This window comes from Marmota flaviventris, chromosome 7 (genome assembly GCF_047511675.1).
Source record: "Marmota flaviventris isolate mMarFla1 chromosome 7, mMarFla1.hap1, whole genome shotgun sequence".
NCBI lineage: Eukaryota > Metazoa > Chordata > Mammalia > Rodentia > Sciuridae > Marmota > Marmota flaviventris.
Genome location: NC_092504.1, coordinates 122,955,248 through 122,978,245, shown reverse-complemented (window position 1 = coordinate 122,978,245; position 22,998 = coordinate 122,955,248). Strand labels below are relative to the sequence as shown.

The 22,998-nt window shown below is 37.0% G+C and overlaps 1 protein-coding gene across 1 annotated transcript in view; it reads right to left on the bottom strand.

The window, feature by feature from the left end:
* Positions 1 to 3,713: 3,713 nt before the first annotated feature.
* Positions 3,714 to 22,998, bottom strand: part of Ttc29 (tetratricopeptide repeat domain 29) — a 135,253-nt gene continuing 115,968 nt past the window's right edge. Inside the window, exons 9-10 of the mRNA XM_027926551.2 lie at positions 16,884 to 17,112; positions 3,714 to 3,856 (exon numbers count right to left, since the gene is read on the bottom strand). Coding sequence (XP_027782352.2) covers positions 3,714 to 3,856; positions 16,884 to 17,112 — 372 coding nt within the window. The remainder of the gene's footprint in view (positions 3,857 to 16,883; positions 17,113 to 22,998) is intronic.

Genomic DNA, 22,998 nt, shown 5'->3' with positions numbered 1-22,998 from the left:
CTTTTCATGTGTGTCGTCTTAAAAATTGTGTGTGTGTGTGTGTGTGTGTGTGTGTGTGTTACGCAGAGGGTGGAAATAGTGGTACTGATAATTAAGACATTTAAGTCAAATATCGGAGTCACTGCCCCCAAAGTGGGGGAAATTGACTTACACAATTGTTTGCTATTATGGCTTAAGTAAAGTCTAGCATGCTTAGGCATTCCCCTATGTTTGTCGATTTTTGACAGCTGTCAGTTTACAGATATGATTACTTTATCTAAGCATCACAAACACTGCATTAGTAGCTTCAGAAAATAGGCTGTGAAAGCTGCCGATTCGCTGTCCCAAATCAATTACTGCATTCTTAAACTTGCAGTGTATTCATTTGTGGGCACCCAGGCAGCCAGTGGGTGGGTATTGATTGGGGTACAGTGCCATGTGGAGATGAAAAGTGTTTTCTGCTTAATGGGTTGGTATTAAGTAGGTGGGAATGGTTTCTAATTAGCCCACGATCACTGCATTTCCTTCCTTTCCCTCCGCCTGTCGGTCAGCAGCTGCCAATCTGCCCCCATTTTTTTTTTTTTTCCTGAGTTCATTGCTCACTGCAGCGAAATCCTTTGTTTAAGAAAGAGGGCTCCCAGGGTCTCAGCTGCCTGGGTACAGCTTGCTGCCTACGATGAGTAGCAACTGTCAGTTTATTTTATCTCAACCTTTTCATCACGCTGCTGAAGCCGATCGACTGAACCCACCTGAGAGACCTGAGGATTCGGTACCTACGAGTCATTAGCTGGGACTGTGCGGGCTTTCGCCCCAGCACAAGTCCACTGAGCTCTTCCCGAAACACTGTCCACTTTAACCCCATGTTTCCCCACCAACACACAAGAATTCTGTCCCCTCCTTGTTTCTGAAGCTGAGTTGAAGAGAGATGATTCATTCCTCTGATGTCTCATCATATGAGTCAGAATATTTTGCTTTGGCCAAGGGATGAGGACAAGCTTTGCCACAGCGATCTCACTAATGTGGGGATATTATTTCATCTGCAGTCAAAGTGAACTTGAAATTGGAAAACATTTTACAAAATAACTTTATGACATCAAGTATTAAACCCATTCATTCTCCACAAATGTCAAATGTGCCAGACGTGGAGACTGTTTTTGCAGGTACATGAGCCATAATATACTTTCTGTCTTGGGTTTCCTGGATTTGGTTTTAAAACTAAGTAGAGAAAAATTTCCCTCACAGGTTAATGATAGTTTGAAAATGCTTTCTTTAGAGTAACCATCTAACCTGTTGCGTCCAGAATGCATCTAAATAGAATCACACGGTGAGAAATTTTCACTTGTGCTACCGTGCAGCATAAGGTTCAGTAAGAATCAATGGTGTGCAAAGCTCGGGAAAGATGCTGCTGCTATAGACCACCTAGGACAGTGCGCTGCCCACGCACGGTATTTAGCTACAATCTAACACGGGCAGGTAGGCTTGCATGGCAAGTAGGATTTTATAAGCACTGGGAGGGGAAAGGAAAACTACCGAGTGAAGTCAATTATTTAGATAAACTATGAAGTGACCAGTATTGATGGAGGAAAAGAGTTCAAGGAACTTTGACTTGTTCCGAACATACCTAAAGGAAGCAAAAGGAATAAAAGCAACGAATGAAAGCACCCATTTGAAGTGCTTTCTGGTTTTCTGCTTGTGGATTTATAATAATATACAGTAGTACCAGTGTTGCTAAGAAATGTTATTGATAAAAACCACTTCATAGAGGTGTTATGCAATGTTAAGGGCTGTACTTATTTAATATACACAATGTGATGTGTTTGGAGAGAAGGAATTGATCCCTTAAGACCCACTAAACGAGTTTACATATATTGATGAAATAGCATATTTTCATGAGGAAAAGCTGACCTTGCACTATCACCTAAAGTACTGAAAAACTTAAAACACTTAAGAATCACCTGGTTAGTCACTAAAAAGCAGATTCACAAGGCTTGTCACTAGAGATTCCAATTCATTAAATCTGAGGGGCCCTAAAATATACATTTGTAATACTCCCCCCGTAAAATTTTGTGCAAGTGATCTTGAATTGCATCTTGAAAAACTAAAACTGCCTCAGGCTTATTGTGAGGTTTAATTTTCCACAGGGCACTTTGAAATATTTGTAGATCATAGGAAATGCAACGGATTATCTCCAGTCACCAGTGAATATCTCTAAGTTCAATGTCATCTTTCCTCATTCCTCATAAGAATCACCCACTTACATAAAAGAAATCAAAGGGAGATTACTATAGGAAAGGGACCAAGGCAGGGGGGTGGGGGAGAGGAGGGAGGGGGAGTGCTGAGGAGTGATATTGGCTATTGGTCAAATTATATTTTTATACTGTGTGCATATATGAATATGTAACAACAAATCCCATCAATATGTACTACTATAATATATCAATAAAAATGTGGGAAAAATTTTTAAATATATAAATTAAAACACACACACATACATATATGTGTGTGTATGTGTATGTATATATCCATCCCAAATGTATTTGGTTGCAATGGAATAATTTTCAGAAAATAAAGTACTCCATTGGTTTTTTAAAAAAATTCTCCCACTTACAATTTCTTTAAAACCACTAAAAAAAAAATAGGCTCGCTTGGGGTAGAATATAATAGAAAAATACCAGACTGCTTATATAGTGGGTAAGTATTATCTTTGTCAAACTCTTGATTCAATTTTGTCACAAGGCAAAAATATATTTTTTATTGTAGGTTTTTATAAAAGAGGCCACTGCTTTCCAACCCATTCTTCACATGGCTGCCAAAGTGATCTTTTTGAAAAGTCAGGGTCCTCAGACCTCAGTGATAATTTCTCATCACAACTGGAATAAAATCCAATGTAATTACCATGGTTTACAAGCTCTAAATTGACTGGCTGCCCCTCAAACATTGGTCTTTACACCTCCCCTTCCAGAACAATGAACCTGCTCCGCCATGTTGAATAAGATTCCCTGGGTATCTTTCTCTCCACTGTAGATAGTCCAGGACTTACTCCTATTTCAGTCAGGTTTCTTTTCACTCCATGCCTCTTTTGAGAGGTTTCTTGTAAACTTCTGTTTAAAAATAGACATCAGAAAGCCCAGTCTCTCTTCCCATACTCTTAGCCTGCTTTCTTTGTTTTTTCTTCATTATACTTAGCATTATTTTGAGAGGCTGTCTGCAGCAACTAAACCTCCATTTCCATCTTTAAGAAATTGCTAATCCTGTAATCCAGGGGCTCAGAAGGCGGAGGCAGGAGAATTCCAAGTTCAAAGCCAGTCTCAGCAATTTAGGGAGGCCTGAAGCAATTCAGTGAGACCCTGTTTCTGAATAAAATATAAAAAGGGACTGGGGATGTGGCTCAGGGGTTAAGCATCCCTGGATTCAATGGTTCAATCCCTGGTAACAAACAAACAAACAAAAAGATTGAAAAAAAGAAAAAAGAGAGAAATTCCTTAGCTGGATGTGCTGGTGCATTCCTGTAATACCCAGTGACTCCAGAGGATGAGGCAGGATAATTGCAAATTTAAGACCAATCCTGGCAATTTAGTGAGACCCTCAGAAAGTCAGTGAGACTCTATCACAAAACTAAAAACAAAAAGGCCTGGGGATATAGTTCAGTGATAAAGCTCCTCTGGGTCCAATCTCCAGAACCAAAAAAAAAAAAAAAAGAACAAAAAAATTAGGTGTGAGGTAGAGATTTGGTCTCACTGTAGGTGCTGAAAAAGGTCCTCATTTTCCACCTTTCCTTGTAGTTGTGGGGTCATGTGAGCCAGGCTCCACCAATCAGCTGCATGCATACTAAACTTTGCACTGGTAACTCGTGACACTGAACTGTGCGGAATCCAACCTGAAAGGGACAGCATCAGGCAAGATTCTGTACTTTCAGATTCCTTAATAATTTTCATGAAAAATAACCTGCTAACATGTAGGTGCTACTAAAATATTTTTCCAGACAATTTTTGCTGTTTATATAATCCTGTCTTTGGTAAATGCAAACCTGAACAATTGATGCCTTCATTTTTATTTGTAGGCAGTTCCTTTATGTCCTTGTTATTGTTTATATAAGTTTTTATATAGACCTAGGTTCAGCTAAGTACGATTGTGTCATAATTGTGATTATTGAATATACTTTCAATGGGATCTATTTGTGAACACGGATTCTTTCATTTGTAGATATTTTAAATTTGCTTTAATTTTAGCATATGACTTGATCTTTATTTTCAAAGTGATGTGCAAAAAGTTCAGAAGAAATCCTGAAGAGCAATAGATTGTTTAACTCTCTTATCATTCATAAATCATATTTGTATTGAGAAAGCTACCCCGTAGAAAGCTGATATTTTTTCAAAAAAGAAAATTTCTGTGTTAGATAAAGGAAGTGACAGTATTATGCATAATTATCTATGCAATTACACTTGCACATGCTTGAAAATTTTTAGCCAGGAATGCTTAATAACATTTGCATGGTTAAATGAGACAGTAGAAACAACTGGGAGGGCCTCAGGGCATGGTCATCTATTTAAGCATCCACTTGGATTTTCAACATAATTAGTCATATAATTGTGTGCCTAAACTTAGTAGATTCATGTAAGTAATTATAAATTATTAAAAAGTAGTGCTTGTAATGTTTTGCTCTCTATTTCCTGCCAATCAAATTACTAAGGAATATACTGTATTCATATTTCCATCACATAAAATTTCAAACAAAATTACAAGATAAAGCCCTGGATGAAGGTGAGGGAACAAGTGAATTCATTCAGATTAGAAGTAGTGAATGTAGGTATTTGAATATCTATATTTTTTAGGGAGTATTTCTATGACCCAATCATAACATCATTCTGATCATCTCTGCCTATTAATTTTTTTTGAAAAAAAATTATTTATTTTGCTCACATTGATTGCAACACAACTGCTCTTTTTGTATTGTGATAAAAGGGAATTATTGCTTAGAGGTGCTTGTATGGTTTATTTCCCTGTTTTCATAATCCTGTTAGTGGGTGATGATAGAAATCTGGGCCTAATAGATCTGAATGGGGTAAATAGTAACCTCAACATTTTATGATGGGTATTTTGACCCGGTTCTCCTGATTTTCATAGCTAATTCTCTTGTTAACTATTGATTTTGAATCTTCATTTCATTATTTTTTTCCGTTTTAATTTTAATATGTGGATTTAAAGTATATGAGACTTGAAAATTATGCATTACTTCCCAGTATCATAGCATCTAATAAACAAGACTAGAACATCTTTGAAAATGTTGGACTAAACTTCCTTCAGTATGAACACAAAACATACTCTGTTTAAACTGCAGATACAATGAAATGTATTTTCTTAGGCAGAAAAATCAGATTCATTTCTCTAAGGCTAAAATTAATGTGTGTATTCCTCTTCTTAGGTGTCTAATTCCATGTTGAAGGTCAATAAATGCAATTTCTTAAAGGGATAACACTGAAAATAAATAACTTTAATTTTCCCTATAGGTTTAACAAAGTCCAGTCTTGTTTAACCTTAACAGGCATGATGAAAGAACATTTATTTTCTCAAAATCTTTGATTGAAGGTTAGGAAAAAATGAAGGGAGGTAAACAAACAAACAATAAAATCCTGAATACACTGGTTTTAAGGGATTTGGGGAGATTGAATATTGTTTAGTGTTTTTAATATTTATTGCATTGCCACAGTAGTTCAGAAGTTTCAGAAAATAAATATGTTCAAGAACTTTCATAGTGATGCAAAGATTTTTTTCTGGAAGGTCAAGACACTGGTCTCTAGCATTAGATATACTTGTATTTCTTTTCATTAGATTCTCGCCCAATATTTCCCATGTTGAGCACACTGTGCTCAATCCCAGGAATCAAGCATCACCTATGAAAAGTGAAATATATATCTAGGGATTGTTATTAAGGACAGCCATCACTTATAAGGCACTATAAATAATTTCTAAAAGAATATTTGTCATGAAAAACATTTATTTTTTTCTAAATTATACTATAGACTTTTTGGTGGTGGTGGGGAGTACACGGGATTGAATTCAGAAGTGCTTAACCAATAAGCCACATCTTAAGTCCTTTAATTTTTTCTTTTGAGATCGGGTCTCATAAGTTGACTAGGGCCTCACTAAGTTGCTGAGGCTGGGTTTGAATTTGTGATCTTCTTGCCTCTGTCACTGGAATTATAGGTGTGCATCACCACACCTGGCCAGAACATTCACTCTTATCTGCGAGTGAAAAATACAAGAAGGACGGAGTAAAAGAATTTAAAGAAAGTGAACTCTGGGAATGTGGATTAATGTTTTTAAAAAAGCCCCAATCAGGGAAAGCTTAGAAAGAATTAGAAACCAACAAAAACTTGTGACTTCAGTATCTTCATTCTTTAAATACAAATGACATACCACTTTTTTTTTTCAGAAGGAAAAAATGGATCAAGAATGACTAGAATTGTCCTTACATTGCCTTATCAAAGAAAGATGAAATACACATAGGTGAGGGTTTGTTTTTTTTGTGTGTGTGTGTGTGCGTGTGTCTATACCCCCAAATTCTAATAATGATAGAAAGCACTTACCTACATAGTCACAGTTATGTGGAATCCATAACCACAAGTAAAAGAGAGCTAGAATAAAGCAAAGATCCCTCACTGGGAATGAGACAGCTGATAACTGATTTCTCCCACAACTTCAAACAATAACTTTATACAGCTGTGGTTCCTGCATTTGCTCTGATCTTTGCTATGGTTAAACCACCCAACAAACTCTTGATAAGCTTCTCAAGCTAGCAATTAAGACAAAATTAAAGCACAGCTGGCTTAGAGCAACCTAGCCACCTTTTTTTTTTTTTTCTTGGAAGTGGTGAGTTCAGTGTGCAGTGGAAAGTTAAGACTGGCAACACCATCAGCTACCAAGAACTGTGAGCAGAATCTAAAAGAAGTATCGTTTTTGTTTGAGCAATCAAGAATTCTCTTTTATTGAACCAAGGCAGCAGATAGAGAAGGAGATTCTCAGAGGGGGAAAAAAGGAATAAGAAGAAGAAGAAGAAGAATAAAAAAAAAAGATCTTTCAACCTGAGGGATCTAGAGCTACGTTATTATTTCCCAATGAAGTGAGCATTAGCTTCTGATGAAATACTTTATTCTTGTCACTTGTGTTATAGAAAATGTATGAAGGTGGGTGAACTGTGTTAAATGGGGGAAATCTGAAATTCAGGCTCAAATTCTGGTGTCCTTTTTCTTTGAAAATTTGGTTATAATTAAGTATTGATTTGTCTTTTCCAAATCAATGTTTTCCCTTTGTCATTATATTCTTGTCAATTGCTGAATCCGAGTTCTCTATGTCCTTTCTTGGTATTTATGAAAATATATAATCTACTATGATTTAAGTAAGTTTAGCAGACCAGATTCACATTGTTATGCTTTATTTTGACACTAGCACGGAGTTCAGAGAGAATATATTTTAATGCTTATATTCTATTTGTCTCATGAAACTTGCTGCCACTAGAAATGAATGCCCCAAACAAGGATTTTAAGGGTCTCTGACTCTTAAAAAAGTTACAGGCAGACCCACATCCTGTCTAAGTTGTCATAAACTGTCCGGTTCTTCCATTGGAGTTCCCCTTGCTGAGGCCCTGGGAACCATCTCGAAGAATTCAGGAGCTTTTGGAGGGAGTTCAGGCTAAATGAAGCCATGTTAACAAACTACTCTGAAGAGCTCAGTGGTTTACCACAAAAAAGGAGGATTCTGTGTTTGTGCAAAGTGGGCTGCAGATAGGAATCGTATTCCAGGGCAGATGCTCCCCATGTGGACATGTGGCGACCCAGGCTGCTTCAGTCTTGCAGTTCCATTGTTCCCGGTAAGTCTTCCTCATGCTCTGCAGCAGGGAAAGGACCAGCCACAGCGTCTCAGGTGGGCCCACCTATGCTTTGGCTCAAAAGTGACTTTTTCCTAGAGCCTACTGGCCAGGATTAGTCCTAGCTCTGCCCTGTGTGTGTGTGTGTGTGTGTGTGTGTGTGTGTAGGGGCTGAGAAGTGCAGTCTTCCACATGCCCAGAAGAGGAAAGAACCAGATACTGGAGGGCACTTGGCACTTCTGTGTTCTGCCTGAGTAATGGTTATGGAACCCTCTGACATTATAAGCAGTAATTGTATATTTTTCTGAAGAGAGGAGAGAGAACTTAGCTTTCACCAGATTCCTCATAGAAAGATTTATCATTTAAAAATTTTAACAATCTTTTTTTTTTTAAGGTGTAGATTCATACTGAAGAAAAGAAATCTTTGGAATTTAGGAATAGTTTACAAAAGTTGAATGTAAAGGCTTCCCCCCAAATTTTATAATAGAAATCCACACGTGGCCTCACAACTCATAATTATCTTGCCCCATGATGCCTGAATGATTTCAATCACTTACTAGTTATAACTGTCCTAATTTCTGGTTTAAGTAATTTTAGCAGACCATAGGTAGTCTTCTTTCAACTTAAAAAAAATCCTGATTGCTCTGAATAAGTTAAAGGACTTTCAATATTGTTTTAGCTGAATCAGATTGATTTTTTTTAAAGCAATGTTAATATAACTTTGATGTTCTGAAGAAGTGAGTGCTCTTATTAGGAAAGGAATTGAGTTGGGAAGAGGTTAAGTGAGAATATGAGGTATGTTTACAATTCAGAGAGAATGCCAGATTTTGAGATACTGGCTATGCTTTAAAGGTATTTAATAAATTCTAAGGTATAAAGTAGCTTATTCAACAAACAATTCCACAGTTCCAATCTTCCGTGTGCTCTTTAGGGGCCAGGCACTTTGCTCACTGCTGAGGCTACAATAATGGCTATGATTGCTTGGCATTTGACTTTTTAGAGTGGCATTAGCTGCCAGTAACAAAAACCCAGCTAAAAGTAGCTTTGGAAATAGAAAATTTGTGTGGTTGGAGAGATGTTGGCCAAAGGACTCAAAAGTTTTAGCTAGAAAGAGTAAATTAAGATATCAATTGCACAACCAAGTGACTTTAATCTATAACAATATGTTGAAAATTACTGAGAGTAAAGTTTGAGTGTTCTCACCACAAAAATAAGTTTGTGAGGAAATAGATATGTTAATTAGCCATCCCCCATATATGTAAAATGTCAATTGTATATAAGTATATATAAATTTTGTCAATTAAAAGAATAAAATAGGGAAATTTATCTCCCATAAAAATGATGGTAATTATGAGTTCATTAATTTAGCAGCCAAGGGAGTCAACACATTCCACCATCCTTGCTAACCCTCTGCCCCCTCCCTTCCCCTCCCACCCCCTCTGCCCTATCTAGAGTTTGTCTTTCCCTCCCATGCTCCCCCAGCTCCCTACCCCACACTATGAGTCAGTCACCTTATATCAGAGAAAATATTTGGCATTTGGGTTTTTTGGAGCTATTTGCTGATGATATGATTCTATACCTAGAAGAGCCAAAAACTCCACCAGAAAACTTCTAGAACTAGTAAATGAATTTGGCAAAGTAGCAGGATATAAAATCAACACCCATAAATCAAAAGCATTTCTGTATATTGTTGACAAATCCTCTGACAGGGAAATGAGGAAAACTATCCCATTTACAATAGCCTCAAAAAAAAAAAAAAACTTGGGAATCAACTTGACGAAAGAGGTGAAAGATCTATACAATAAAAACTACAGAACCCTAAAGAAAGAAATCACAGAAGACCTTAGAAGATGGAAAGATCTATCTTGCTCTTGGATAGTCAGAATTAATATTATCAAAATGACTATACTACCAAAAGCACTATACAGATTTAGTACAATTATGATCAAAATCCCAGTGGCATTCCTCATAGAAATAGAAAAAGCAGTCATGAAATTCATATGGAAAAATAATAGATCTAGAATAGCTAAAGCAATCCTTAGCAGGAAGAGTGAAGCAGATGGCATTGCTATACCAAGACCTTAAACTATACTTCAGAGCAATAGTTTAAAAACACACCAAAATAGACTGGTAGGCCAATGGTACAGAATAGAGGACACAGAGACTAACCCACAAAATTACAATTATCTTATATTAGACAAAGGTGCCAAAAACATGCATTGGAGAAAACATAGCATCTCCAACAAATGGTGCTTGGAAAACTGGAAATCCTTCTGCTTTTTTAAATATCTATTTTTCTTAGCCTCCTTGTAGAAGTAGATGATTCTAGTTCTGGATTTAAAGATGTATACAATAAGCCTGAAACAATTTCTCGTAGCAAATAACAAGAAAACCATCAAAACCCACAAAGCGAAGGCTCATGTGTACAGAAAGCTGTGATGATTTGGATCTGAAAGTTACCTAGGGAAAAAACACATGACCCACCCTAAGCCTGCAAATATCTCTGCAATCTGAGAAAAACAACAATGTTGTGGTAACTAAACACAGCCCTTTAAAGGGACCCAACTGCAAGGCCATGAGACTGTGGCTTCTAGAATAGGGAGCTCCCGAAGAAGAGACTGAGTGTGTGAGCACAGAAGAAACTCCGTCCCAAAGCTGAACTGTGGAAGTTCCCCACCTGGCATACGAAATTCCAGTTTTAATAACTGTTTTATGATTTGGTCTCCTATTTCTATCATTTGTGTCTTCTTGGGGTCTGTTTCTATTTATTTATCTTCTCCTCATTATGAGTCATATTTTCCTGCTTCTTGGAATGTCTAGATAATTTTGATTGCATGTCCAATACTGGACATTTTACCTTGTTGGGTTACTAGATATTTTTTATTCCTATAAATATTCTTGAGTTTTGTTCTTCCCGGGTAAGTTACTTGAAAACACTTTGATCCTTTTGATACTCACTTTCCAGCTCTGTTAGGTGACCAAGGCAGTCTTTCATCTAGAGCTAATTTTTCCCCATGATGAAGCAAGGCCTTAATGAGTCCTCCTTCTAATGCCCCATGTTTGGGAGGTTTTCCACACTGGTGGAGTCACAAAGTATTTCCAGCTGTGTTCGAGTGTTGGATTGTTCTACCTGATTTTTCTGAGTGGTCCTTTCCCCAGCCTTTGGTAGTTTCTTCGTGTGTGCATAACGATTAGGACTCAGTTGAGATGGCAGAACTCTGCAAGGGCTAACTCTCTCCGTGCAGCTCTTTCTTATAGGTTTTCTTTTTCTGCAGGGCTGGGAACCAGATCCAGGGTCTTGCACGTTTTAGGCACTGAGCTACACTCCGGCCTTTCTTTCTCTTGGTTGTGAACTCTAGCCACAAGGCCTTCCTGTGCTGCCAACTCAGCCCTCAACTCAGGGAGCCCACTGGGCTCTGCCTTGGCCCTCCTCCCCGTGCCAAGACTGGGAACCTTCTCTATGCAGTACGTGGGACAAAACATGCACTTGGCTTCTTTGTTTCCCCTTTGTCAGGGACCACCGTCCTGTCCAGGGTCTACAAAGAGTTGCCTTATTTGCTTTGTTTATTCTGTCAGTTGTTTAAAGCAGGAGAGTAAATCTTGACTCCCTGTCACTCCGTCTTGGCCAGGAGTGTAGTTTTGCCTGTTTCTTTCCACTATGATTATTTTTATCCATTTTTAAAATACCATCTTTAAACACGTTAGACATGGCTTATAACTACCTAGAAGTACTGCAATATAAAAGAAATGGCAACATATGTGTGTAGACTCTCGTACTAGAATTCTAGAGAACTGGATTATAAATCTACTTTGTTTTACAAATTATTGAATGACAGAGGGGACATAAAAAGTATGGACAGAGAATAAAAAGTATGGAACATGGATTTCTTTGGTACCATGTAACTTGATCATTGCATGATTCTGTAAAACTCAAAAAAAGCTCAAGAAGATTTTAACTTACTTTCAGAAGATGGGAAGAGGATGTAGGAAGGGTGCCAGATTGAGGAGGGGAGAAGCAGCTACAAATTGGAGTGAGTGGAGAATGACTAATGGTGAGAGGAGAGGTGGGCGTGTTCAGGAATTGGGAGCCCTAGAAAACAGTGGAGGAAGGGAAGGGCTGGAGGAAATGCTGAGAAGCAAGAGGGGTGAAACAGAAGGTGAATCAAACATCTTCAGATGAAGTAGTTCCCTAGCTTAAGCAACCTCATTGGAGCCAACTGGGGAAAAGAGAATTGCACATGCTATCAGATAGCTAGAAATTACTATAAATTCTGTTATAAGAATCACATACTTAGGTGGGCGTGGTGTTGCACACCTGTAATCCCAGTGGCTTGGGAGGCTGAGGCAGGAGGATCTCGAGTTCAAAGCCAGCCTCAGCAATTTAGTTGCCCTAAGCAACTCACTGAAGCTTTGTCTCTAAATAATTTAAAAAGGGCTGGGGATGTGGCTCAGTGGTTAAGTGCCCCTGGGTTCAATCCCTGGTACTAAAAAATAAAATAAAATAAAAGACTTGTACTTGGTATTTATATAGTTGTTTAATGAATAATAATAATAATAATAATAATAATAATAATAATAACAACAACAACAACAATCATAATAATTTCCCTTTTGTGGAAGCCATGGAAACTTATGTTTGTGGGGAGGGGAAAATGAGAATTAAAACACCCATGAAAATCTCTTAAGGACTTCAAAACACCATATTCATTCAGAAAGATGCTTTAACTCAAGAGCAATAGACAGTTCCAGAGGGATATTATCAATGATCTATTTTGAACTTAACAAGCTGAAGGAACTTGACTTTCTCTGTCCCAGAGCTAATGTGGCCTTAAACCCCAGATCACTGGGCTCTTATGAAATAGCCCTGCTCAGTGATACCAAGCTATCAGAAGGTGATTTGGTCAAAATTTTCACTAGAATCTCCATTTTCTGTGTCATGTGGTTGAATATATTATTAGAGACAGAGGTCTGACTTTTTGGCTGATTCGGTAGCTTTCTCCTCATTCAGTAGGGTTATTTAACATACATACAGGAAGAAATGATCACAGTAGAAAATGAGGACCCACCATGACTGTGGCTTTTTCTTGTTTGTTTTTTTCTCCTTTTAAAAATACTTTTATTAGTGCATTATAGTTGTACATAATAGTGAGGTTCATTTTGACCCGTTCACATGTGCATATAACATAGTTTGCTCCATTTCAATCCCCAGTTCCTCCTCTTTCTCTCCCCCTCACACCCTTCCTCTATTGGTCTTCCTTCTATTTATTTATTTTAATTTGGTGCATTATAGTTCCATGTAAAGTTGGAACACATTGTGATATACATGCACATAGCATAGTTTGGTTAACTTCATTAGAAAGATTAAATCAAGAATGAAACACACAAGCAAAGAAAGGGTAAAAAAATGACTGACATTAAACCCAGGGTTCAACATGCAGCCAACATAAGCCAAGGGCTGTGAGATGGTCATGATTTTGACTGTTTTCCTGTAGGAATATTAAAGGATTCATCAAACCAGGGTGATATTTTTTGCCACTCAAGTAACCTTTATATTCCATTTCATAGAAAATAGTAAGTATCTTTAAGTACCAACCTAGCCTGCATATTAATCTATTTCTATTCTTAGAACTTGCATTTTATTTCTCTGATATAATTTACACTTGACTACAATAAGGTAGTGAATTAAAAAACCATGTTACTGATATAATTTTCATCAATGATGTGGTTAACAATGCTGGCACTTAAATGGCTATAATTACACATCTAGATTAACACTGCTATTAAGTTGAATAGGAAAAGGTTGCTGTTTCCCCATCTAGGTCTATGATCTCCAAAAGGCAAAACAAATTTTTTCTACCAAAAAAAACCAAAAAACTCCTTGATTATAAAGATAATAGTTCCAGTAAGGAAGGTAAAAGTCTGTTCTGAAGAACTCAGCAGAAATTCATGGGCCTGTAAGCCTCCCAGAGCCAATCAAGTTCATTAACTTCTAATGAAGTTAACCAAACTATGCCTGGAATACTTTTGTTGAAGTACAATAAATTTAAATATGTTTTCTAAATCCCAAAATTTGGGAGGAGACTCTATTCTTGTTTTAGTATTGGAAAGAAAAGGAGGGGGATGAATCATCCCAACCATACTAAGTATTAGAATAGTACGAAGGTTCCTGTATTCGCGGCATTCCTTCTGAAAGGCACAGAGATGAGAGCGGTTTGCTGGTGAGTCACTGTTCTATTTCATCTAGGGACCCGAGTTGCTCACTGCTCTATTCCCTTAGGGGGTCATGTTCCTCTGCTTAAAAGAATATTGCCTGCTCTCTGAGCTAATGATTTGTTTGCAGGATGGAAGTCTCAGAGGTGACGATAACGGCACAGCTTTTATAATGTATCTTTCAGATCTTTGATCTGCTTTTTTTTTTCTTTTTTTGGAATACATGGGACCCCTCAATAGCAAGATTAAAGATTCCTCTTCAGAGAAGAAAGGCAAAAGTTGAAAACTTAAAAGCGGCTCAGCTTTCCAAATAATATTTTTGTATTTCGTCAATTTGTCAACAGCATGTTCGGTAAACGTGGTCCTTCATTCATGTGATAATTGGATGGTAATCCAGATACCGTGTGGGATCATAGGCTTCCCGAGGAAACCCACGGATTTTGTTTTATAAAAGTGGTTAGTGTGAACTAGTCTATGATCGGGCGTATAGGCTCATTCTGAATTCTGTTTAATTCAACAAATATTTACTTGGGGCCTAGTAGATGCTAACCATATGTGCCTTCTTTTGTAGGGAATACCAAGAATCAGAATTGGGGTTTGAGAGACTCACACTCTTCATCAGGTAGCTGAGGCAACTGCAGAAATCGCCATGTTGGATGCACAATAGGACAAATCAAATGTGCCTGGTCAAAAGAAATGACATTCAATTTGGGGACAGAAAAAAAGAGGTCACATTCAAGCAGGAGAGGACCAGGGAATGGCTCAGCATCCAAAGACCTGGCAGGATGGGCTGCATTTCCCTGGGGGTAAGCTGGTGCTAGAAATAAGTCCATATTAAGGAACATTATATATGGGGGTGGGGAGTCAGGAGAAGGAAGGGTGACAAAGGACAAGAGGCCAGGGAGGCCAACGAAGAGTTTCAAGCAACAAACACAAAGAGGGAGTTGTGGCTTAGTGTTTTTGAAGCATTTTAAAGCAGATTTGAGTGCATTTTGAACCAAAAATATTTATGTAAACCAAATATTTACATGTTTGATAATGTCTTGCAGGTTTTATTTCCAAATAGAAAGATTAGCCCTAAAAATCCTGATCATGCCAGTAATATGAGAAAAGACTTCTCATTTGCACTTACTTTTACTTTTACAGTGATGAAGCTCATCCATGCATAGATTTCTAATCTGCATGAAATGAATGAGGAAGGCAGTGTGTCTCGATAGCACTCTGAAGAATGCATCTACCCTCTTCACATACAGAAAACTAAGTTGTTAATGGCTGAATATTTTGAGATGCATTTTTTGCTCTGCTTCTAAGTTCTTTGTGATAGAATATGACCTTACCAAAAAGAGAGGAGCAAACTACAAAAAGTATATAAAAATGAACAGCTTTTTAGAGTAAAGAAAAGCAGAGAGAGACAGACTTTGAAAAAGCTGAAACCAGGATTGCAACAAATAAACTTGGGATGTCATCAGAAGATGGTGTTTTATGTGAAGGTTGGGTATACTTTTGTGCCATACAAAATTTTTTTGTCTCCGTAATTACCATTGTGATAGAGAGTATTTATCTAAGATAAACTTGAAAATGGGAGCAGCTAAACTTATTCTCTACTGAAATTTCACCAGCACTGGTCATTTAACATGGATCTTACTTCTTCTGCTTCATCTCCTGCCATTCTGGGTAGAAAATGTCAGAACCTGGGTAGAAAACTACAGAAGGAACTTCCAAATATATGGCCATAAATCATCCTGCTGTAAGCAGATGCTTCTAAGAGTAGTCAGTTACTAATAGACCATAAACATTTTTGGGGCAACTGAGCACACTGAAATTCACCAAGCTGTCTGCTTCTAAATGCTGCATCTTAATTCCCTCTTTCTGAACATGTATTCATAACAAGATCTTTCCTTGTTTTACAAGTAGGGACATCAAGAGTGGTGAGAGGTATTCCAGTGACCTAAGAGACAATACAATTTTTTTGACCCTAATTACTATTATATTCTATTGGAATAAATAAATAAATGCCCCAACAGATCACTGTTCCAGCTAAATGACTTCCCCAGACATCATGAGGTTTTATGATTCCACTTGAGTGATCCCAAAATATTTCAAATATTTTTACGTTAAAAAGTTTGGTTTGCAAACAAATAATTGGGTGATTCAAAGGTTTGTCACAGGCAGTTCTGAATTTCGTTTTTAGATATTCTATTCTAAAATTCTTAATTGGAAACCAGAACCTGACCAAGTGGACACCCAGAGCTGACCCTTATAACCCATCTAGTTATTTTCAATAGACTATTTTAACTCCAATTTGTCACAAGAAAAATATGTTGGGAAAAAGTAGTAGTAAGAGAAAGTACTATCAGATATTTTCCAAATTAACATTCAAGCTCAAATTGATAAAGAGGAATAGGAAATAGGAATAGGAATAGGAAAAGTCAAGTGTGTAAGGCAAATTAGCATCCACCAACACTTCCTTTATAGGAAGTTCATATACAGTCCAACACTGAGAATTATCAAAATGCATAAGCTTATTTCACATTAGTTACAACTGATTTTACATATTGTGGACTATTTAAGACAACTGGAAAACAATCAGTTTGAGAATGGTGATTTGTCAGCTAGAATAAATCATTTCAACTATTTTATACTCCTCTTAAATGTAGAAGGTACAATAGGGCACAAAAATATACCCAACCTTCACATAATAAGGAATCAATAGAAATAAAATTACCAATCAAATTAAAATCAATGGTTGAATGAAACTTTCCAACAAAAAATGATTTAACCATTGAGAATGGTACAAAAACTAAACTATTTCCAAAAACCAGAGACTTACCAACAACCTGTTCAAGATCACCATCACTTCTTCGCTCCTTCCAGGTCAGCAGGTGGTTGAGGCTGGTGAGATCTGCAGATTCTATATAATTGTTCATTGTCAGCATCATCTGATGGGCTTTTGCAATTCCATAGTGAACTTTGGTTTCGTCTAGCAGAGACAAGTTCATGAGTTCTACCGTTGTGTCAAAAGCTTGCTGAAAGTACTCAGAAGCTTTGTTGTAGCGTCCCTGCAAAGATAAGAGAGAGGATTTTCTCTTAATTTTTTTATTTCACCATTTCCCATATTTCCTCACCCCTTCTTGGCATGTCCCATATGAGCTTTCCACAATTATGGCAGTTCCTGAAGAACAAGGGGATGGCAAACTGGCTCTCCATTAGATTAGGCTTTTTTCCAGCAGTAGTAATTATTTGCCACTCAAATAATCACTTGAAATTAATTTGTTAAGAACAGCTGTATCTTTTGCATTGAGGTATGGGAAACTTAAGTTATTTTGGATAAAATGTGGTCAAATGTTGGGCTGGGGCTGTAGCTCAATAGTAGAGCACTTGCCTAGTATGTGCGAGGCACTGGGTTTCGATCCTCAGCACTACATAAAAATAAAGAAATAAAGGCATTCTGTCCATCTATAACTACTAAAAAAAATGTCAAATTTTGGCTGTTTCATATGGTTGTATCAAGAAGTTTGGAAAGAACTGAATTAACATTGATTTGGATAGAATGTTATTACTTATCGTCCTGATTTATCTGATGCAATATTTTTACTACCTTTCGTTTTAAGTCACAGCAAGAGCTGTGATTAAAATCTGGTCGTCACAGACCAGTGGAAACAGCTGTATCTATGGCTCCTTCACTTACCCGCCCCCATATATGTACTAGCCATTCTTCACTGAAGATGTTGTCCCAGATTTCTAAGCAATATGCTCTTGACAGTGCAAATGAAAGCATCATCTAAACTTGACTCATCATCTAAACTTGATTTTTTTTTCAAAAAAAATCAAGCTTTTTTTTTTTTTATCCCACCTCTCCTAAAAGCTGTTGTCCATAAATAAATAGTAGTTATCTAGCTCTTATGAAGCTCAGGGCCAGTGGGAAATACTTCATGTATATCATGTCATTAACCTTACAAGGCATCCTATGAGGACAGTGTTATTGTTACTTCACAGATGATGAAATTGAGTCACAGAGAGATGCCCCTCCCAAATTGCCTCAACACCCTCATTACAATGCTTCCTTAAAGGAGGATTGAGCTACACCTGTAAGGACTCTAATTTTGTGTTACTCAAAATTTTAAAAATACTTAAAGAGACAGAAAGGTTAACTACCCTAATTTGATCTTTACATATTGTATACATGCTATTCCCCATAAGTATGTACAATTAAATGATGATGACGATACTGATACTCAGGTTTAAAATAATAACAAAGTTTAAAAAAATGCATAAACTTTCTCTTGAAAAGAAACCCTTACAAGAGAGAATGGTTTGCTGGTTATTTTATCTTTTTTTTTTTTTTAATTGGCAATGCTGGGGATTGAACACAGGGCCTCGTGCATGTGAGGCAAGCACTCTACCAGCTGAGCTATATCCCCAGCCCTTGCTGTGAGTTTTTAAGTCATCTTCTCACACCATTTTATGAAGACAATGGGCATAAAAACTGTAGAATCTGGTGTCTACCAAACAACAGTACAGGTAGAATATGCCAAACCCCATGAACCTCTCTGTAATTACAGCATGCAGAGAGTAGTCAGATTGAAAAAAGAAGTTGCTAGCAAGGTGAGAAGGAGGATGAGCAGGACTTCTGTGACTGTTGTGTTGCACACACGAGCATACAGCCATAGCATGTTATATGCCAATAAGGACAGTCTAGGAGAACTGTCTACTCAGAGGATTCCTTCTAAGCAGGTCTGTTCATTTAAACAGAATTCCTGCATATTATAGAAGGAATAGTTTTTGTTAGTTGAAGTAAGCAACCTTTTCTCATTAAAAATAATAAAACAGGATTTATATAACAAAAAGATCAATCAGGAAAAAACCCTATCAAAGACTTCATATGCCAATTAAGCAAACTATAATTGAGAAATAATGCAAATGATGAAAATAAAATTATTGATTGCCCTGGTAGACATTAAAGATTTAGGACAAAATATATAATTAGACTAAACACTGCATGTTTTTACAAACAGAGAAATTTAAATATCTCATTTTTCTAGTTTTCCTAATTATACTTCAGAGCTTTAGGCTGCATGTAGCTTCAAGTGAGAGTTTTAATTAGGAGAATTAGGGAATGTAAGTAAGTGGACTTATATTTACATTTCCAGAATTACTTTTATATATTATTACTTTAAAATTAACCCACTCCTTCACCTGTTCATTCATCAGGCCCCCACCCTGTGCTAACTAAGTTCCATGCCAGGCAGTGGAAATTCTGCATTGAATGGGGGAGTGTGAAGTCAAGGTGGTGAGCCTGCTATTAGTGGAGAGATTAATATGCCTAAAACTTTGATCAGATCATATAACGAGTGTTTATTCCTTCTAAAACAGAAGTATTTTAATTGTTCTTACATAGGTAAATGTAAATATCTCAGATAGTACCTAATATTCCATCTTTTGACATATATAACTGCCATAAAACTGGTATCAGCATACATTTCTCTATTTCAAAACACAGCCAAAGTAAACACAACATTAATTTTTCTCAGATGCAAGCAATTTTATACATACTGTTTTAGAATGTGATTTCACTCATACATACTGTATTTGTAGATTTTTGATTTTTTTTCAGGAGTTTATTATCTAGATTTAATCTCTTCTCCAAAAGTTCAGTACGACTTTCATTTGTTCATTTGTGTTCTCAAATAATCTCTATTCTATTATAAAACTTGGAAGATTCCAGAAATTACTCCTGGAAATCTTAAAGGTGATATGAGACTATGTAGTGAATTTATGTACTTCATAAATACATTGTATGGGAAGAGGACAACTTCGTTTCGGGTTGTAAATGTCTCTGGTAAGATTTTGTAGACAGTTCTAACACAGGATCTCAATGACATCATAGACTTTGAAACAAAGCTTGAATTATTACATTATAACATAGAATTTTTATGCATTATTCTGATTCTTACCAGATTCTTCTTTGTGTCCAAAATGTCACTCTTTCCAATGAACAAGCTCAAAATGAATGGGCATTTTCTCAATGCTAAGTATAAATCATTTCCTACCCAATTTTCTTATCATTTTAGTGTTGAAACTCCCATTCTTTTAACAATGTGATTATCCTCTAATCTTATTAAGGAATGAGAAATCTCATAAAAGGTCTATACCTGGTTATCTCTCCTAAAACATTCTCATTTCACCAGTTTATATTAATTATATATTTTTAATTAACATTCCATCAAAAGAACATATCCAGAGAGTGGAATGTGTGGCCCATCTTCCATGATTACATAGTGAAAGGTAAATTAACTAGGATAAGGATATTTTAAAAGACATGGTAATTATAATTATAACAATACTTTAATAATCACAAAAATGCTAACTCCAATATTTTTCCAAGTATAGTTTTCTATTATAATTTTTGTCCTATAATAATATTATTTATTGGGAATTTTTGTTAATATGATGATAATAACTTGTGTGAGTAATATGAAGCCAGAGAGGGTATGGGTAGGGTGGTTTGTGGAGGGCCTAACATAGGTAGACCAAGGTGTAGGAGCAGTTTTCTATTTGCTTACCAAGATTCAAGGCAAGTTTTTAAAATGCTAAACTATTGAATAAAAATTAAAGAGAAGTTTAGAATTTCACGGGTGAGAGATTACTGTTCTCAAGTAGTATGAAATTGGTCACGAAAGTGGTCCAATGAACTGACATACTTTGCTCACCAGCTCTGCATCAAGTTCATATTTCTAAGTACCAGAATAAAATAATAAGCAGGGCAGACAGGGACCCTGCTCTTATTAAGCTTACATCCTAGCCAGATTAAAGGACGATGACAAGAAGTATCATAAACAAGACGACTATGAGATAAATTATACATAGCCTTCTTAGAATTCAGAAAAGGTAAAGAGCCACATGGGTTCCTTTGGATTAGGTTGCCAAGGGAAGGCCCCTAGGAAGATGTGGCCTTTCACAGGGATCTGAATGACAAGAAGCCAGCAATGCCAAGTTCAGGGATTGGAGAGCATTCTACTCAGGCACACATCCCAAGCCAGGGCCTGGCTGCGCATGTGAAGTCCAGGAAAGTCCCTTTGACTCAGGGGGATTGGGTACGGAAGAGAGTAAGGAAACGTTGAAGCTAAAGACAAGCAGGAACCATCTCATACTTCAGGACAGGGTGAGGAATTTCATTTATGTTCTCAGAAGAATGAAAGGTAACAGAAGTGTTTTAGGTGGAGAAATAAGACCATTTGATTTATATTTTTAAAGGATTACTTTAAAATCCAGTGTGGAGGCTGGCTTATGGTATGGTGTGGAGAAAATGGGTTCTGAGCTTACTATAGGGGCCCAGGGGAGAAAATAAAAAAGTGTCATACATGGACGTGGTGATAGCAACGGAGAGAGACAGAAGCTGGTGGGGTTGGCATGCATTTTGGTGGCATAAAGGTAAGGGTTTGCTTCTGGATTGGGTATTGGAGTGGAGTGAAATATAAGAGTTACCCAGGGCTGGTGGATATTGATACTGCCATTTTATTAAGATGGGAAGACTGGAGGGGAGTAGGTGAAGGGAGGGGGAAATATGTTAACTTTGAGGTGTCTATTAGGAATCCAGGTAGAAATGCTAAGTAAGCAGTTGGCCTTACAGTTCTGGAGTCCAAGGAGAGGTCTGGATTGGAGACACAGACTTGGCAGAAGAGAGTTTAAGGGAAAGATGGCGAGTGGATGTTTTTAGTAGGATATATTTAAAATGACCTAATTGAACAATGCCAAATAGACAGTGGGTTATGAGGGGAGAGATCTGAGCTTGAGATAGTAAGGAGGTTCAGAGTTACGTGTGCAATATATGCTAGCAACTCTACCAGGCACCATCTGCCTATTTTTAAACCTCCAGTTCTTTAATAGCTAGGCTCCAAGGAAATTTGTTATTAACAATTGAGAGATGAGGAAACTGAGGAGCAAAGAATTTACGTGCTCATTTAATTAATGGTGGCGGATACCAGTTCAAATTCCAATGGACAAAACCGAGGGTAGTCCCCCTGGACCTTGCTATAGCTCCCATCTTGGAAAAGTTTAATACCTTTTTCTGAAAATTAATAATTTTAGCTTGAAAGGCAAACAGCTTATGGAATTGTTTAGCCATATAACTGGAATAAAGGTGTGCACTACAATTAGGAAATGTCCTCAAGCTCCTAAAATTAGAGGGATAAAAACATTTGTTGTTGATGTTCTCCAAGGAAAACAGGCTTTGCAGAACTGGAAGGAAATGAAAGTTGTTAGCAAGACTCTTACCTTGTCTCAAAATAACAAGAAAGAAAAAAGATAACCATCATTTAGCTCTACTAAATCCACTTTGTTATGTCTAATACCTTTGAAATAATACTCTCAGCAATGACTTTTTTTTTTTTTTTATTGTTGGCTGTTCAAAACATTACATAGTTCTTGATATATCATATTTCACAATTTGATTCAAGTGGGTTATGAGCTCCCATTTTTACCCCATATACAGATTGCAGAATCACATCAGTTACACATCCATTGATTTACATATTGCCATACTAGTGTCTGTTGTATTCTGCTGTCTTTCCTATCCTCTACTATCCCCCCTCCCCTCCCCTATTCTCTCTCTGCCCCCTTTACTGACATTCGTTTGTCCCCCTTGTATTATTTTTCCCCTTCCCCTCACTTCCTCTTGTATGTACTTTTGTATACCTCTGAGGGTCTCCTTCCATTTCCATGCATTTTCCCTTCTCTCTCCCTTTCCCTCCCACCTCTCATCCCTGTTTAATGTTAATCTTCTTCTCATGCTCTTCGACCCTACTCTGTTCTTAGCTACTCTCCTTATATCAAAGAAGACATTTGACATTTGTTTTTTAGGGATTGGCTAGCTTCACTTAGCATAATCTGCTCTAATGCCATCCATTTCCCTGTAAATTCTATGATTTTGTCATTTTTTAATGCAG